Source organism: Eumetopias jubatus, unplaced genomic scaffold (genome assembly GCF_037043125.1).
Source record: "Eumetopias jubatus isolate StellerSeaLion01/CBP00866 unplaced genomic scaffold, mEumJub1_p1.0 scaffold_16, whole genome shotgun sequence".
Lineage (NCBI taxonomy): Eukaryota > Metazoa > Chordata > Mammalia > Carnivora > Otariidae > Eumetopias > Eumetopias jubatus.
The window spans coordinates 18,155,051-18,175,000 of NW_028274822.1; the positions used below are offsets into that span (position 1 = coordinate 18,155,051).

Sequence of the window (19,950 nt, forward strand, 5' to 3'; positions counted from 1 at the left end):
AGGGATCCCAAGCTTGCCTGACACCACACTGAAATCAACTCGCTCCAGGAAGTCCCCCCATTTGGATTTCTGGGATGCTTAGCATGCTCAGAGGACGAGGTCTGGTTCAAAAAGATTAATTTTCAGCTTGCACTTGGACTCCATAGCCATTAAAAACAAAACAAAACAAAACAAGAACACCTGGCCTATGATTACAGCTAGAATAGAAGTTTCTTTTCAAGAGAATTGTGCTTTCAAATCACCAGTGAAGGGCCCCAGCTAAGAATCCGGTGTCTTTTTCCTTTGTGTTTTCTTTTGTGTCGGTTGTCCTCATCTGGAGGTGACCTGTGCCCAACTGAGAGTCCTTCCATCACGCTTTGGTACAAGTGCTGGAGGTGGACGAGGAGCCCGCTGTGCTCAGATCGTCCTGCCACTTCTCTAGGCTGCGGCGCCGGGCATTCATGAAGAAGTTGCTGACGGTCGTAAGCTCCAGGCCCAGCTGCTGGGAAATGGTGATCTGCATCTCTTTGGACGGCCGTTTGTTCTCCTTGAAGATGGCAAAGAGTGTTCGGCGTTGGAGGTCGGTGAACACCAGGCGGGATTTCTTCTGGGAATTGTTCCTGTCTTTGTTTGGTTCTTGCTCTTTGCGTTTGCATGCTTGAAGGGAAAGAGAAGAAGGAGCGAGTCAGTACGAGTGTGAGAAGCAGGCCCCCGAGAAGGTGAGCCATGGAAAACATTGACAGAGTCGTACAAGGGGATGTAAACCGTTAAACTTTATTGTGCGAATTGCCCAGCTGTCAATAACCAGCCTTCCCAGTTCGGCTCCAGGTGATGGAAGGCGCCAGTGAGTGGAGAGGGGGGAAGGGCGAGAAGGGCCGGGCGGCTCTGCACTGTCTGGTTTTAAGCCAGTGGCAGCCCCCTGCCTCCCAGCACACCCTGAAAATTCTTCATCTCTGAAATCAGGCACCAGGAAGGGAGTGAAGACTCTCGGTTCCCAGTGGGAGCCTGGGCAGGCAGTTCCTCTTTCATACTCAGCCTCTAGAAGTGTTTACAGCTGAGCTGAAATGATGTTCTGGAGTCAAAACTTAAAAGTGCACCATTTTTTCCAAAATCAAAGCTTCTACCCATGTGATTAAAAAAATTGTTAACAGAATGAAATTAGAAGTGACAGAACAATGGCATCATCCCAACCCAAGTCCCCTTCTTCCAGACTTTAAGGAAAAAACAGAACAAAAACAAAACAAGGAGGGAAAGGCTGGGAGAAGTTGGTTTAGCCCACTGCAGCTTGGGTAGTCTGAAGTGAAGCCAGTGCAAGAGGATGAGGGCTGGGGGTGGCAGAAGCAGCCCGAACTCAGGGGGACTTTAATTTATGCATCACTACCTCTGCCTTACCCTGCAAGTTCCCAGAAGGCAGGGAGCAGGTCTGTGTAATATTTCCAACTGGCCCGTTTGGGAGCCATGGACATAACGGAACACTTGGGTTGCCTGGGTCACGTGATGCCTGGACTATTTCTGGGGGTCTGTACACTTCACATACCGATTTGGATAAGCCAGCAGAATTGTTTTCATTTTTTTTTAAAGATTTTATTTATTTATTTGAGAGAGAATGAGAGATAGAGAGCACGAGAGGGAAGAGGGTCAGAGGGAGAAGCAGACTCCCTGCTGAGCAGGGAGCCCGATGCGGGACTCGATCCCGGGACTCCAGGATCATGACCTGAGCCGAAGGCAGTCGCTTAACCAACTGAGCCACCCAGGCGCCCCAGAATTGTTTTCATTTTAAAATGAAATAAATTGAGACCTAGGTTGGGTAAGTCATCGACCTGAGGCCCCATTCCAAGCCTGCTGCAGACCCAGGGTAAGAAGAATCCAGTCCTTCCCTCTCTCCATCTTCCTTCCTTCCTTCCTTTCTTAAGATTACTTATTTTTTTGAGAGAGAGAGTGAGAGAGAGCACAAGTGGGGGGCGGGGAGCAGGAGAAGCAGACTCCCCGCTGAGCAGGGAGCCTGATGCGAGGCTTGATCCCAGGACCCCGGGATCATGACCTGAGCCGAAGGCAGACGCTTAACCGACTGAGCCGCCCAGGCGTCCCTCTCTCCATCTTTCTCATCTATGGAAACGGCATCCACACTGTTGTCACATCTGAGGGGATCTGTTCACAGGGCAGCCTCTAGGGCTTCACCCCCAGAGATTCTGGTTTCACCGGTATGGGGCAGGGTTCTCAAATCTGTGCTTTTACAAACCTCCTTGGGCCCTCCTGAGACACGGGAACCAGCCTGCTTGCCTACATTGTCCCTTCAGGTCCCAGACTACTGTCCTCACCACAGCCTCCTGGGACACCTGGTGCCAAGCCTTCATCGGGAGGATTCTGCGTAAGCAGTGGTGCATGGTAATCTCCTGATAACAAAACCTGGGCAAATATCCTCTACAAACATTGGCTTTGCCTCCTGCCTTGTTTTCTCTTTTGGTCTTCCCCGGGAAGGCCTGGTGTCCCAGGTGCGTGACCTCAACCGTGAGTGTGGGAGGGTGTAGAGAGGAAGGGGGACAGGAATGAGCTGGTTCTGTGAGGCAGATACAGGCCGTGGTCATCCTGGAACCATACTTGCCCTTGACACCTGGTCCCACAGGTGCAGTGGCTTCAACCCTCCCCGGCACCCCCTGCTCTGGCCCTGAATCTTCTTACACTGCGGGGTTTTGTCCCGTGAGTTCAGGTCCCTGTTAGACGACCTCTTCTGTTTGGGCTGGGACACTCCCACTTGTTTTTGGAGAATTCAGCCCGACCGTTTGCTACAGAATTAGTGCTGGAAGGCCCTTTGGGCTCCTGCATAATGGCCTCAATTGACAGGAAAGGAAAATGTCTCATAGAAATGAGCTCTACTCCCAAGACTTGAAACAAAAGACTCTGTAATTTTGTTTTTCTTGAGCAACTGACAGAAGGAGAAGGCTGAAATGGATGAGGGCCTGGCAGTTCCCACCGACCCAAGTGCAAAGCCCAGCTGTGCGACCTGGGTGTGGTCACGGGGCCTCCCCGTGCCTGCCTTTCCCTAGGGGTCACTGGACCGGGCTCGGCTGCCCAGGGCCTTCCCACCTTGGGGATGGATTTGCCTTCATGGGCCTCTCCCTGTCTAGTACTATTTCACTTATTGTCCCAAACCAAAGGCAGATGCTATCTTTCTCAGTGGCACCTGTTCATCTCTCCTCTGGCAGGGAAGAATTATGGAAATTTTGGCTGTTACCTGCAAGCTTAATATACACAATTGTGTTAATATACACAATCCATTCTACCTGGAAAGTCCCACACTGGGCAGGTGCCTCTTTTGGGGATACTTCTCCCACCTCCCTAGTGGAGAGTGGAATCAGGAGTTTCTTTTCCCTCCCAGACAAGAAACCTCAGGGTTGGAGCTCTGGGACCACCACCTCGCAAGGATCCTAGGGGGCGCTCATGAGTTATGTGCTGGCGGAAGGTGGCCCCGGGCTCGCACGGAGTGAGTTAGCAGGGCAAGCATGGCCTGATTTGGGCTCCAGGAGGTGCAAACATCGGCCTCCCCGGGCTTGTCTTCTTATTTCTGATCTTTCAGACTGGATTTGTAAACCCCCGTCTCTGCAGTTTCTTCTCAGCGTGTTGTTTCTTTTTTCATGAGCTTTCAGGCCTGTCCCTGTCCCCCAGAAATCCAGCAGCTCTTTCCACCTCTGCCCAGCCGTCACTTGCCCTCCTCCACTCCACCCCACTCAGCACCTCCCCGCCCCTCCAGCTTCCTGTGTAGGCCAGCTTGTCCCTGGAGTCCTGCACAAATGGACTTGTCCTTGCCACCCTCCTCCCTGGAAACCACAAGCACACAGGCCAGAGAGGTCCTTGCAGAGGCCGCTGGGAAGGTGAGCTGCCGAGCTCCTGGAGGGGAGGCGATGCTTGGGGCCGGGCAAGGAGGAGCCCATTCCAAAGGGGAATCCACAAGAAGCACCAATCTCAAGTGGAGGCGGAGAAGGATCTGTGTGTTTTCCAAGACCCCTGGAAGGCCCGCTGCCCCCACCCCACCCCAGGCTCCCCTCACGCCTGCTTTAGCTTCATCAGATGGGTGGAAGACCTAACCCCTGCCAGAAGGACTGCCCTCCTTCTCCTGGGGAAGAGAGTCCTTTTAAATTCTCTGCAGCAGTGGTCCCGCCCCTTCGTGTGAATGAGGAGAGGCTCCTAGAGCAGGCTTTGAGGGGGGAGCGGAGGCTTACAGAAAGCAGGTGCCCCCAAGGGGGCAGAGCAGCCCTACGGCAGGAACTGAGGCAGACTAATTGCAAAATTGGCCCCAATTCTTCCCTTCCCAATACCTATACCCCCTGCAGTGTGACTCTATGGCTCCTCCCAGCAGGAGATGGCATTCACTTGCCTTTGTGGGGGCTCTGGGCTGGCCAGATGATTTGCTTTAGCCGAACGAGTGTGGCAGAAGTGACCGCACGGTAGTTCTGAGCCCAGGCCTCAAGGAGCCATGTGCTTTGTTCATGCTCTTGGAACTCTGCCTGGCGGCCACATGACAAGCCCACACCAGCCTGGGTCAGCCGGGCCTGGTGGCCCCGCAGACGACGGCAGGTGCATGAGTGAGTCCAGCAGAGACCACCCACGCGGGGCCGTGGAGCAGTAGAACGGCCCAGCTGACCCATAGACTCTGGAGCAAAAGTAAATGTTTCTGGCTTTATGCTACGGGTTTTGTGGTTCTGTGTTATGTAGCATCGCTGTGGTGAAAGACACAGAAGCCAAGAAAAACCTTTGCCTTCCTGCCCCGGGGAAAGTCAAATGTCAAATAGGAAGTCTCTGCTTGAAACTGAGACCTGGTTATCAGCTGCATGACCTTGCGTCTCAGTTCCCTCATCTACCTCATGTATAAAATGGGAATACTAATGCCCACCACTCCGGACATCAAGAGGCCAACTGTGGGGTGCCTGGGTGGCTTAGTCAGTTAAGCGTCTGCCTTCGGCTCAGGTCATGATCCTGGGGTCTTGGGATTGAGCCCTACCTTGGGCTCCCTGCTCAGCGGTGGAGGCTGCTTCTCCCTCTGCTCCTCCCCCCCAGCTTGTGCTTGCTCTCTCTCTCTCTCACTCTGCTCTCTCTCTCTCTCAAATAAATAAAATTTTAAAAAAAGAGACCAGCTGTAGCACTTGGCACTCAGTAGGTGCTTAGTAAATGTAAATATTCTTTTTCCCTTCATAGAAAAGGAAGAAAAAAGGTTTATAAGAAGGTGAGGTTAGGGGCGCCTGGGTGGCACAGTCAGTTAAGAGTTCAACTCTTTATTTCGGTTCAGCTCATGATCTCAGGGTCGTGAGATCGACCCCTGTGTCAGGCTCTGCGCTTAGTGCAGAATCTGCTTAAGACTCTTTCTCCCTCTGCCCCTCCCCACCCCATGCTCTCTCTCTCTCAAAAATAAGTAAATCTCGGGGGCAGAGCAAGATGGCGGAGGAGTAGGAGACCTGGATTTCCTCTGGTCTCAGGAATTCAGCTGAATAGGGATCAAACCATTCTGAACACCTACGAACTCAACAGGAGATCGAAGATAAGAAGAGTAACTCTCTGAACAGAAAAGTGACCACTTTCTGGAAGGTAGGACGTGCAGAGAAGTGAATCCGAGGCGATATTCGGGAGGATAGACGGCGGGGGAGGGGGCCTCCATCGGCCGCTTCTGGCAAGTGCTAGAGCCGCGGAGCACAAAATAGGAACTTTTAAAAGTCGGCTCCGCTGAGGGACGTCGCTGCAGTGGCTAAGCGGGGGGTGGAACCCTCGCGGGACAGTGTGGTCTCAGGACCCTTGGGGTCACAGAGAGACCGGGGGTGCCTGAGTGCGCCAGAGCTCCCAGGTATCGGAGCGGGGAAGCCGGCTGCAGAGACGGAGCCGAGGCGCGGGCTCTCAGCTCGGGGTGGCCATAAACTGTGATCCGCGGCCCAGTCGGGCCACTGCTCCTCCAGCAGGGACCCAACAGGCGGCAGAGCCGGGGAGACTCCCCTTCCTCCCCCGGGAGGAGCGGCGCGGGAGCGCACCGCAGGGATCTGCTGGGTTTGGAGACTCCACACGGGGTCGGGTGCCAGAGATAGAAACGCTCGATCACAGGCCGGGTGGGCACAGAGTGTGACCGGAGACCGGAGAGACGGGAGTGACTGCTTTTCTCTGGGGGCGCACTGAGGAGCGGGGCCCCAAGTTCTCAGCTCCTCTGGGTGGAGATTGGGAGGCCACCATTTTCACCCTGGTCCTCCAAAGCTGAACCGAGAGCTTGCAGGGAACAAAAGCTCCTGAGAGCAAACCCAGCAGCTTGCTTAGCCCGGACTCACAAGGGCGGGGCAATTCCGCCTCCGACAAAGACATTTGGGAACCACGGCAACAGGCCCCTCCCCCAGAAGATCAGCGTGAAAAGCCAGCAAGCCAAGACCAAGTTTACCGATCAAGGAGAACGGGAGAACTCCAGCGCTAGGGGAATAGGCACATAGAATTCATGGCTTTTTTACCATAATTCATTAGTTTTTCAGAGTTAATTTTTTAACTCTTTTTTAAAATTTTTCTTTTTCCCTTTTTCAAACAACATTGTATCAATCCCTTTTTTAAAAAAACATTTTCATTTTTAGAGTCATATTTTTATTCCTTCATAGTAATTACCCTTATTTTTGGCATATATATATATAAATTGTTCTCTCTTTAAAATTTTGAGATACAATTTCTTCTAACAGATCAAAATATACCCTAAATCACTAGTGTATGGCTTTGTTCTAGTCTCCTGCCTGATCACATTCTCTCCCTTTTTTCTTCTTTTTTCTTTTTTTTTAATCATCTTCTTTCTTTTTAAAAACAACTTATCAATTCCTTTTATAAAATCTTTTATAATTTTCATCTTTACAGTCATCTTCCATCCCTTCATTGTTATCAACCCTTATTTTGTACATCTATAAGTCTTTCTTCCTTTAAAATTTTAGGAGGCACTTTCTTCTAATAGACCAAAATATGCCCAAAAGCTAGTGTGTGGCACTGATCTATGCACTAGCCTGATCATATTTGATCATATTCTGTTTTTTTTGTTTTGTTTTGTTTTTATCTTTTTCTTTTTCCTTTTTTTTCTTTCTCTTCTTTCTTTCCCCTTCTTGTCCCCTGGTTTCAGGTCTTTTCTGATTTGTATAGAGTATATTTGCTGGAAACGTTGTTAACCTGTTAGCATTCTGTTCTCTCATTCGTCTATTCTCCTCTGCACAAAATGACAAGACGAAAAAAATCACCTCAGCAAAAAGAACAAGAGGTAGTACCGTCTGCCAGGGACCTACTCAATACGGACATTAGTACGATGTCGGACCTAGAGTTCAGAATCATGACTTTAAAGATACCAGCTGGGCTTGAAAAAAGTGTGGAAGTTATTAGAGAAACCCTTTCTGGAGAAATAGAAGAACTAAAATCTAACCAAGTCAAAATCAAAAAGGCTATTAATGAGGTGCAATCAAAAACGGGGGCACTAACTACTAGGATAAATGAGGCAGAAGAGAGAATCAGCGATATAGAAGACCAAATGATGGAAAATAAAGAGGCTGAGAAAAAGAGAGATAAACAACTACAGGATCACGAGGGCAGAATTCGAGAGATAAGCGATACGATAAGACGAAACAACATTAGAATAATTGGGATCCTGGAAGAAGAAGACAGAGAGAGAGGGGCAAAAGGTATATTGGAGCAAATAATAGCAGAGAACTTCCCTAATGTGAGGAAGGAAACAGCCATCAAAATCCAGGAGGCACAGAGAATCCCTCTCAAAATCAATAAAAATAGGTCAACACCCTGACATCTAATAGTAAAACTTACGAGTCTCAGAGACAGAGAGAAAATCCTGAAAGCAGCTCGGGAGAAGAGATCTGTAACCTACAATGGAAGAAACATTAGATTGGCAACAGACCTATCCACAGAGACCTGGCAGGCCAGAAAGGACTGGCATGATATCTTTAGAGCACTAAACGAGAAAAATATGCAGCCAAGAATACTATATCCAGCTAGGCTGTCATTGAAAATAGAAGGAGAGATAAAAAGCTTCCAGGACAAACAAAAACTAAAGGAATTTGCAAACACGAAACCAGCCCTCCAAGAAATATTGAAAGAGGTCCAATAAGCAAAAAGAGAGCCTAAAAGCAGCATAGATCAGAAAGGAACACAGACAATATACAGTAACAGTCACCTACAGGCAATACAAAGGCACTAAATTCATACCTTTCAATAGTTACCCTGAATGTAAATGGGCTACATGCCCCAATCAAAAGACACAGGCTATCAGATTGGATTAAAAAACAAGACCCATCAATATGCTGTCTGCAAGAGACACATTTTAGACCCAAAGACACCCCCAGATTGAAAGTGAGAGGGTGGAAAACCATTTACCATGCTAATGGACACCAAAAGGAAGCTGGGATGGCAATCCTTATATCAGACAAATTAGATTTTAAAACAAAGACTGTAATAAGAGATGAAGAAGGACACTATATCCTACTTAAAGGGTCTATCCAACAAGACGATCGAACAATTGTAAATATCTAGGCCCCTAACATGGGAGCAGCCAATTATATAAGGCAATTAATAACAAAAGCAAAGAAACACATTGACAACAATACAATAATAGTGGGGGACTTTAACACCCCCCCCCCGACTGAAATGGACAGATCATCTAAGCAAAAGATCAACAAGGAAATAAAGACTTTAAATGAAACACTGGACCAAATGGACTTTACAGACATATTCCGAACATTCCATCCCAAAGCAACGGAATACACATTCTTCTCTAGTGCCCATGGAACATTCTCCAGAATTGATCACATTCTAGGTCACAAATCAGGTCTCAACCGATGCCAAAAGATTGGGATTATTCCCTGCATATTTTCAGACCACAGTGCTTTGAAACTAGAACTCAATCACAAGAGGAAAGTTGGAAAGAACTCAAATAGACGGAGGCTAAAGACCATCCTACTAAAGAATGAATGGGTCAACCAGTAAATTAAAGAAGAATTAAAAAAATTCCTGGAAAGCAATGAAAATGAAAACACAACTGTTCCAAATCTTTGGGATACAGCAAAGGCAGTCCTAAGAGGAAAGTATATAGGGATACAAGCCTTTCTCAAGAAACAAGAAAGGTCTCAAATACACAACCTAACCCTACACCTAAAGGAGCTAGAGAAAAAACAGCAAATAAAGCCTAAACCCAGCAGGAGAAGAGAAATCATAAAGATCAGAGCAGAAATCAATGAAATAGAAACCAGAAGAACAGTAGAACAGATCAACGAAACTAGGAGCTGGTTCTTTGAAAGAATTAACAAGATTGATAAGCCCCTGGCCAGACTTATCAAAAAGAAAAGAGAAATGACCCAAATCAACAAAATCATGAATGAAAGAGGAGAGATCACAACCAACACCAAAGACATACAAACAATTATAAGAACATATTATGAGCAACTCTATGCCAGCAAATTAGATAACCTGGAAGAAACGGGTGCATTCCTAGAGATGTATCAACTACCAAAATTGAACCAGGAAGAAATAGAAAACCTGAACAGACCTATAACCACTAAGGAAATTGAAGCAGTCATCAAAAATCTCCCAACAAACAAAAGCCCAGGGCCAGATGGCTTCCCAGGGGAATTCTATCAAACATTTCAAGAAGAATTAATACCTATTCTTCTGAAACTGTTCCAAAAAATAGAAATGGAAGGAAAACTTCCAAACTCATTTTATGAGGCCAGCATTACCTTGATCCCAAAACCAGACAAAGACCCCATCGAAAAGGAGAATTACAGACCAATATCCTTGATGAACATGGATGCAAAAATTCTCACCAAAATACTAGCCAATAGGATCCAACAGTACATTAAAAGGATTATTCACCACGACCAAGTGGGATTTATCTCTGGGCTGCAAGGCTGGTTCAACAACTGCAAATCAGTCAATGTGATACAATACATTAACAAAAGAAAGAACAAGAAACATATGATCCTCTCAATAGATGCAGAAAAAGCATTTGACAAAGTACAGCATCCTTTCTTGATCAAAACTCTTCAGAGTATAGGGATAGAGGGTACATACCTCAATATCATAAAAGCCATCTATGAAAAACCTACAGCGAATATCATTCTCAATGGGGAAAAGCTGAGAGCTTTTCCCCTAAGGTCAGGAATGCGGCAGGGATGTCCACCATCACCACTGCTATTCAACATAGTATTAGAAGTCCTAGCCACAGCAATCAGACAACAAAAAGAAATCAAAGGCATCCAAATCGGCAAAGAGGACGTCAAACTCTCACTCTTTGCAGATGATATGATACTGTATGTGGAAAACCCAAAAGACTCCACCCCAAAAGTGCTAGAACTCATACAAGAATTCAGTAAAGTAGCAGGATATAAAATCAATGCACAGAAATCAGTGGCATTCCTATACACCAACAACACGACAGAAGAGAGACAAATCAAGGAGTCGATCCCATTTACAATTGCACCCAAAACCATAAGATACCTAGGAATAAATTTAACCAAAGAGGCAAAGGATCTGTTCTCAGAAAACTATAAAATACTCATAAAAGAAATTGAAGAAGACACAAAGAAATGGAAAAACGTTCCATGCTCATGGATTGGAAGAACAAACATTGTGAAGATGTCCATGCTACCTAGAGCAATCTACACATTCAGTGCAATCCCCATCAAAATACCATCCACCTTTTTCAAAGGAATGGAACAAATAATCCTAAAATTTGTATGGAACCAGAAGAGACCCCGAATAGCAGAGGAATATTGAAAAAGAAAAGCAAAGTTGGCGGCATCACAATTCCAGACTTCCAGCTCTATTACAAAGCTGTCATCATCAAGACAGTATGGTACTGGCACAAAAACAGACACATAGATCAATGGAACAGAATCGAGAGCCCAGAAATGGACCCTCAACTCTATGGTCAACTCATCTTTGACAAAGCAGGAAAGAATGTCCAGTGGAAAAAAGACAGTCTCTTCAACAAATGGTGTTGCGAAAATTGGACAGCCACATGCAAAAGAATGAAACTGGACCATTTCCTTACACCACACACAAAAATAGACTCCAAATGGTTGAAAGACCTAAACGTGAGACAGGAGTCCTTCAAAATCCTAAAGGAGAACACAGGCAGCAACCTCTTCGACCTCAGCTGCAGCAACTTCTTCCTAGAAACATCGCCAAAGGCAAGGGAAGCCAGGGCACAAATGAACTATTGGGATTTCATCAAGATAAAAAGCTTTTGCGCAGCAAAAGAAACAGTCCACAAAACCAAGACAACCGACAGAATGGGAGAAGATATTTGCAAATGACATATCAGATAAAGGGCTAGTATCCAAAATCTATAAAGAACTTATCAAACTCGACACCCAAAGAACAAATGATCTAATCAAGAAATGGGCAGAAGACATGAACAGACATTTTTCCAAAGAAGACATCCAAATGGCCAACAGACACATGAAAACGTGCTCAAGATTGCTCGGCATCAGGGAAATCCAAATCAAAACCTCAATGAGATACCACCTCACACCCGTCAGAATGGCTAAAATTAACAAGTCAGGAAACGACAGATGTTGGCGGGAATGTGGAGAAAGGGGAACCCTCCCACACTGTTGGTGGGAATGCAAACTGGTGCAACCCCTCTGGAAAACAGTATGGAGGTTCCTCAAACAGTTGAAAATAGAGCTACCATACGATCCAGCAATTGCCCTACTAGGTATTTACCCCAAAGATACAAATGTAGGGACCTGAAGGGGTACGTGCACCCCAATGTTTATAGCAGCAATGTCCACAATAGCCAAACTGTGGAAAGAGCCAAGATGTCCATCGACAGATGAATGGATAAAGAAGAGGTGGTATATATACACAATGGAATATTATGCAGCCATCAAAAGGAATGAGATCTTGCCATTTGCAACGACGTGGATGGAACTGGAGGGTGTTATGCTGAGTGAAATAAGTCAATCAGAGAAAGACCTGTATCATATAACCTCACTGATATGAGGAATTCTTAATCTCAGGAAACAAACTGAGGGTTGCTGGAGTGGTGGGGGGTGGGAGGGATGGGGTGGCTGGGTGATAGACATTGGGGAGGGTATGTGCTATGGTGAGCACTGTGAATTGTACAAGACTGATGAATCACAGATCTGTACTTCTGAAACAAATAATGCAATATATGTTAAGAAAAAAAAGAAGAAGAAGATAGCAGGAGGGGAAGAATGAAGGGGAGTAAGTCGGAGGGGGAGACGAACCATGAGAGACGATGGGCTCTGAAAAAAAAACTGCGGGTTCTAGAGGGGAGGGGGGGTGGGGGGATGGGTTAGCTTGGTGATGGGTATTAAAGAGGGCACATTCTGCGTGGAGCACTGGGTGTTATGCACAAACAATGAATCATGGAACACTACATCAAAAACTAATGATGTAATGTATGGTGATTAACATAACAATCAAAATTATTAAAAAATAAATCTCTAAAAAATAAGAAGGTAAGGTTAGGAATTCGTAATTTGAAATGGTTTTCCAAGACTCATTCAATGGTAGATGAACTGCCCAGAGGGCTCATGGCAAATAAAAGGTTAAGGAGATTTGTTTTCATTGTGAAGTTGTCTCATAGCCAATTCCCAGCCTCGCAGAAAAGGTAAGACCGCGATGCGTTTTTATATATGTGTCAGAGATCCTAATAGGCTTGGGACCACTGGTGTTTCCTAACATCACTAATTTATGTCCAAATACATTCTACATATGATGGGTATTGTTAGCTCCTAATAAATAATGCAGAAGGGCCATATTCTCCTTGCATTCAGTAAATACTTTCCCTGAATAGTTCAATGTGATTTTGCCAGGGTGCAGGGTGGGGGTGTGGGAGGAAGTCATGGGGGTGTGCCCTTGTCAGTGGTCACTTGACCTCCAAGGAGATGGGTTTGGAAAATATGCTAAGGAGAATCAATGCTATCTTTCAGTTGGAGAGCCTGAAGCTGCCTGCTCACAAGGGCTTGTGCAAGGTGGGAGAGTGACTCTCTCTAGCACGGAAGGCACACACACACCAGGGCCGGAGCTGTGCTGGAAAGATCAACTGAGTTGTACTGGAAAAACCAACTACAAACGTAAATTCATATGTGTAGCTCCAACCTTATTCCAAGAAACCTATGGGTTTTTCTTTTAAAGTGTTTCTCTGAATTCCAGTTAGTTAATATACAGTATAATAGTAGTTTCAGGTGTACAGCATAGTGATCCAACACTTCCATGCATCACCCTGTGCTCATCATGACCAGAGCACTCCTTCATCCCCATCACCTCTTTAACCCATCCCCCACCCCACCTCCCCTCTGGTAACCATCTCTGTAGTTAAGAGTCTGTTTCTTGGTGTGCCCTTCTCTCTTTTTGTCCCTTTGCTCCTTTGTTTTGTTTCTTAAATTGCACATATGAGTGAAATCAGATACATGAAAATTTTTGTCCCTTTGCTCCTTTGTTTTGTTTCTTAAATTGCACATATGAGTGAAATCAGATACATGAAAAGATGCTCAATATCACTCGGCATCAGGGAAATGCAAATCAAAACCACAGTGAGAGATCACCTCACACCTGTCAGGATGGCTAAAATCAACAACACAAGGAACACATGTTGGCAAGAATGTGGAGAAAGGGGAACCCTCCTGCACTGTTGGTGGGAATGCAAGCTGGTGCAGCCACTCTGGAAAATGGTATGGAAGGTCCTCACAAATTTGAAAATAAAACTACCCTACGATCCAGCCATTGCACTACTGGGTATTTACCCAAAGGATACAACAATATTCATTCAGGACACACAGCCCAATGTTTATAGCAGAATTACCTACAACAGCCATACGGAAGCAGCCCAAGTGTCCACTAAATGATGAATGGATCAAGAAGATGTGGTGTATACACAATGGAACACTACTCAGCCATCAAAAAAAATGAAATGTTGCCATTTGCCTTGAAATGGATGGTGCTAGAGGGTATTATGCTAAGCGAGATAAGTCAGTCAGAGAAACCTATGGGGTGCAGCTAAGAAGAAGGAAATAAACTCCCTTTACTTCCCTGCTCTGCAGAGGTGACCCTTCGGTACTGAAGGGAGAGCAAGCCCATGGAAGAGGTGCCGGTGTCCAGGAGGGTCCCCTGCCTTTGGAGCTAATCTGCATATCTAAGAGCTCTGAAAACAGTAACAGGATCCCCTGCACTCAAATAGGGAAGCAAGGATAGAGGCGTTACATACTCTGATGGTACATATTTAATGTTTTGAAAGCCGTCGGTGCTGCTAAGTCTTAGCAATGCAGGCTTCTCAGGCTGCGAAGGACTAGGTGCCAGCACACTACCACGGGGACAGGGAGAGGTGGGGTGTGGATGCACCAGACTGAGGGCTCCAGCTCTACTCATTGGCCGCTGGGGGCCAGGGGTGGCAGGGCACTGACTGATTACCTACCTGTGAGGGGGGAGGGCTTGATGGAGGGGGAGGGGCTGCAAGGGACATGAACTTTTCAGATCATTGAATTATCTTGTGCTGTCTAAAATCTGGAAACTCAAAATCGTTTGCAGTTATATGCTTTGCAGTTTTCCCTGCCTCCCTCTGATTCCTGACCTCGGTCCAGATTACTATGGAGCCAGTACGGTGAACTTGGCCCCTGAGAGCTAAACTCTAACTTCACTCTGGCTTCTGCAAACGTCCCTGGCCCGAATCAGATGGGAAACTTAATGGCTTTGCCTCCAGGTTGGGAGCTGACTTTCTTCATGGATCAGAAGCCAAGCCACTCAGGCAGCGGAACCAGTGACATCCAGACCCACACGCATTTGAGAGGCCAAGAGCAGAGACAGGGAGGATGCACCACGCAAATGGACTTGGAGTCATTCTCGGTTGTTGGGTTTTATCCTTCCTTCATTCCCTTTGAACTGTGAGTGCAGACAAAACTCTGGCGAGAAAATCCTCTAAACCATTTGGCAAATTTTCCTGGACAGCCCGGGCACTCCAGGTTGAAGGACTATGCGGCAGGGAGAGAGCTTCTGCCTGGCTTCTTAGAGCAAATATGAGCTGGGGATGGGGAGGTAGGGGGAAATAGGAGAGAGAGAAAGGAGAGAGGGGGGCGAAGAATCAAGAGAGCATGGGGGCCGTGCACACAGGAGCACATGCAGACGCCTCTCATTCAGGAGACTCTGGAAGGGGTCATGTCTAAAGTGCAGAGATGTCAGCAGCCTCAGGAAGTTTGGGGTTGCCCCTGCGTGCCTGAGCCACACCTCAGGCTTCACTTCTGATGTGGGGCAAATTTCTGCTCATTTGGGTATCCCTGCAGGACCCTCTTCTCATCTGGAAATGTGGATGATAAATGATAAATCTCTGCTCCTCCTCTATATCCTGCCCCTGCCTTGGCTCGGGGGTTGGGAGGGTTAGAGTGACAAATGTTAGAGCAACTCCCCAGTGGCCATTTGTTGTCAAATGAAAGGCAGCCTGCCAGCCACCGTTCTCAGTTCCTGCACCTCAAAGACATTCCCTGAAGAAAACAGGTTTTATTTCCTGTCTTTATTTTTACCTTCAATACAAAGGCACTGAAGGGGACTCAGGAAATGGGGGTCCTTGGATGCCTGACCACTTTTGTAGGTAAAGGTAGACCCAGCAAAAGGCCCAGGTGGCCCCAGAAGGTAATCTTCCAAAGGAGGGCACCAGCCCTGGGCACCTCCTGCACCTCCAGCTGCCCCTTCCCAGCAGGTTCTGCTGCCCATAGCTCAAGCGTGCACACCCAGTGCGGGTGTGCCTTCAGCCGCTGCTTCCCTTTCAGCAGAAGCTCTGAGTGCAGAAGGGACAAGTTTCTAATAGCAGATGTTCCAGGGCAGCTGGTAAAACCCCCGGGTCCCAGAACGGCAGGACTTTAGAGACCATGTGGTCTCATCCTTTATCCTGGATAGAGGAGTCTGAGGCTCTTAGAGGTGCCATGTGTAGCCCAAGACTGGCCACAGCTACTCTGTGCAGAGCCCTGAGAACCCAGATTCTCTCACTTCTACTCCAGTAGGACTTTTATTCCCATCTGGTTATTAGAATAAGTCTTTTGGGGGCACTTGGCCTTTGAAATGACAATTTCTGGTTATTAATTCTGCTGATGACGAAGTCTGGCAAAGAAAGATCTTTCGTCCTGTGGCATGGCTGCTTTCCTACAAGCTATCTAGGAAGTCGTGAGTTGCTAAGACAAATATTTCATTCTGGATAGAGACGTCTGTGGCTTAAAATGGCAAAGGGAGCCAGTGTAGCCGCCCCTAACTTCCCACTAAAATCATCTCAAAAACCTAGAGTAGGAGATAAAGCTCCCCAAACTGAAAGCCAGGACTGCAGTCAACCTGTATGAGGCCATCTCTGAGGAATTTGCACCTCAACACAAGGTCAATGGAACTTGGTTAAAAAATAAGATCTGAATTGGAAAAAAAAATACCTGCTTCCTCCAGCTGTTTGGAAATTCAAATTAAGCAGCCAGCATATGTCTTGGTAGGTATCTTCTGAAACGGCCAGAGTGCTTTCCATTCCCTACTACCTGAGAACTGCAACCCTCAGAAAACAATTAGAAAAAAAAAACACTGGGGGTGGGGGTTGGAAGAGAACACGAGCCGTGGTAGATCACAGCGTGGAAGGCTGAGTTTCTGGAGTGCTCTAGGCGAATACAGGACAAGAGGAGGTGTGCGGGGTGTGGGGACTGATGCACATACGCCATTTGACTGGCTTGTCAGCAACCAGAGCTGAATCCATGTCAGTCCAGCAGGGCCAAATGAAAAGAAAGCTGGTCAGATGCTAGGAGCTGGGTTAGGTGTATCAGTTAGCAATTTAGTGCAGGTCTCAGAGGGTGAGTGCACGGACCCCCAGAAAGGAAGTTGTCAGGAAAACACACACTGTTTCTGTTAACTGCATCAGGCCTGACTGAGTTTTTCTCATTTGAGAATGAATGAGAGGAAATTCTTCGGAAAATATCTTACAGAAACTTAAAGAATATTCTGGAGAATCATGTGGTATTTCAATATGATGCAAAAGGAGATGATTTCTATGAAACAGGAACAGAAAGTGATTAAGAAAACAGAACTCTGTAAGTAACAGTATGTAATAAAAAACAGTAAGACGAGATGAGAAAGATAAAAACTTGCCAGAGAATGAGAAATACACAGCATTGGAGGAAACCCAGAGCAACACTGACCGTGCAGTTGTAATGGTAGAATTTCTGTCATTTGGGTGGTCTTGCCTGTAGGGAGTTATTCTCAGGTACATACTGACTCAGAAATGTGTGTCTACAGACTCTTTATGAAAAGAAAAATAACAGAAGACATACTCTAGCTTACTGGGTATACAATCAGAATTAAAAGCTCAAGAATGTTATATCATCCTAAAAAAAGAACTGGCTATCAGCCCCATGTGGCTAGGAATACCCCTGAACTCAACCCAAACATCCAAAGGAGTATCATTACATTAACAAACATTGCCTCTTTGGAAAGGCTAAAGCAATGAATCTGCAGGCAGGTAGAGTGGTTGATGCCTCCTTTTGCAACAGGATCTCAGTAATGTTTGCAAACAAATAATTTCATTAATGTTTTTCATCATTATGTGAAGTACATAGTTTGAAAAAAAAAATGCTTCTGGAGAAGTATCTCCCTCTTTCAGAGTGAAACACCAGATTCATAAGTCCAGTTAAAAATGATTTCATATATGTCAAACAGATGAAAAAGAGAACAACTATGCCCACAGCAAGAAAAAAAACTAGAAGGAAATGCCTCAAAGTGTTCAGGTAAGGCCCAAGAGCACCACTACTATCCAATATTGTGCTGAGAAAGTGGTCAATGCAATGAAAATAAGAAAAGACAAATAAGTGAAAATTTAGACAGGAATGAAACTAGTTGGTAAAATGACAAAAGTCTACATAATTTGAGTGCTCATTATTTGATAGGCATTATTTGATAGGTAATAACTCATTTAATTTTTATAATCAACCTCTGAGGTAGTTTGCAATTAATGATACTGAGTCACAGAAGGTTAAGCAAATTACTTAAGGTTACAGAGTAAGTAATGGAGCTGGGATGCAAAATCAGGTGGTCTGATTCCAGACTCCTCGCACCTAACACCTACCCTATACTGCTTCTCCAGGCAGATACAGAACACTAATTATAAGTTAATATGATTTTTCTTAAAACCTAGAAAACACAAGAGCCTCAATACTGAAATTACTAGAACCAATAAGATAATTCAGGAAGGTGGTCAGTTACAAGATGAACATACAAAAACCAATATTGACTGTGTATACATAGAAAATCCAAGATAATAAATAAACTATTAAAACTAATATGAGAATTTAGCAAGATTCCTAGACTCAGTATCAGTAGACAAAAATCCTCTATAACCCAATAAACAGAAGATGAGAAAATACCACTTATAATAGGATCAAAACATCAAGCATATAGAAATAAATCTAACAATAGGTATGCAATATTTTGACAGAGAAAACTATAAACTCTGTTGGAGAAATTAAAGAATATCTAAATAAAGGTATTGGAATACTCGATGTTATAAAGAGTTTAATTCTCTCCATGTTGATCTATAGATCCAATCAAATCTCTAATGAAAGTCCCAGCAGATTTCTCTCCATTCCTCCTTTTCTTCTTTCTTGCCTTTCAGTTTTTGGGATTTGACAAGCTGATTCTAAAATCTTTATGAGAATGCAAAAAATCAAAGAACAGTCAAGGTATTCTTGACAAGAAGAAAAAGATAGGAAGACTTGCTGTATCAACCATCAAGACCTTTCATAAGACGATCATGGTGTAGTACTGGGATAAGGACAAATAACTAGACCAAAGGAAAGAAGACAAAGCCCACAAACAGACCCACACACACATACGGACACTTGATTTAATAACACAATCTAATGACACTCGATTTATTGACAAGTGCCATTTAATGACAATGGCACTGCAGAACATGAAGAAAGTGTGTTCTTTAATAATGGAGCTGGGGTAACTGGATAGGCATTGGCAGGGCTTAATTCTTAACCCCTATCTTCATGCTGTACACAAAAAAATAAGTTCTACATGGATCACAGACCTTCATATTAATGGCAAAACAATAAAGCTTACAGAAGGTAATATAGGGTCCTATTTTCATAACCATGGGAAAGATTCCTTAAAACTCAAAAAGTACTAAACCAATGGAAAAAGATTTACAAATTAGAGCATATGAAAATCAAGAACTCTGTGTATCAAAAGACATGAATAAGAGAGTAAAAGGGAAAAAGAGAGAGAGGGAGAGTAAATGGAGAGCCATGGATATTTGCAACACATACATAAGATAGACAAAGAGCCCGAACCTAGAATACATAAAATCTCTTGGAAAGCAATAAGAAATGCCAGACATCTCAATATGAAAACAGGCAAAGACTTGAACAGGCCCTCACAGAAGAAGAAATCCAAATTTCCAGTAATTATGCAAAAAGACACAATTATTAGTCATCCAGAAATTACAAATTAAAAACAACATTACACATCCATCAAAATGGCTTAAATGTAAAAGTCTCTCAATACCAAGTGCTGGCAAAGCTATGAGAACTCTCCTATGCCGCTGGTGGGAGTGTAAACTGGTACAACGGTTTAGGAAACTATTTGGCAGTATCTGATAAGGTTGACTATATGCCCGCTCCATGATCCAGAAATTCTGCCTCCTACATAGACTTTCTTGTTGAAGATGCTATCATGTACTGGCACACTCCCTTGGCTGTCACCATTGTAGTGCATGCCAGCCCAACTCCCAACCGCCAGCACCTTTGTCTCTTTGCCTAATGGCTTTCTCTGGTTGCTAGACCCCGCTCTGTCCATAGGCGGGTCATGCCAGAAGGGCTGGGGAATCAATGCCCCCCTCCCAGGAGCTTCTCCCAATCTGTAAATGATGAGTGCTGCCAGATAAATACCCCAACACCCTTGTTTTCCAGGTGTAAGAACTCTGAGGCA

At 45.2% G+C, this 19,950-nt stretch overlaps 1 protein-coding gene across 1 annotated transcript in view; it reads right to left on the reverse strand.

Moving 5' to 3' along the window:
• Positions 1-349: 349 nt before the first annotated feature.
• ONECUT2 (one cut homeobox 2) overlaps positions 350-19,950 on the reverse strand; it is a 50,656-nt gene continuing 31,055 nt past the window's right edge. The window contains exon 2 of the mRNA XM_028102950.2: positions 350-636. Coding sequence (XP_027958751.1) covers positions 350-636 — 287 coding nt within the window. The remainder of the gene's footprint in view (positions 637-19,950) is intronic.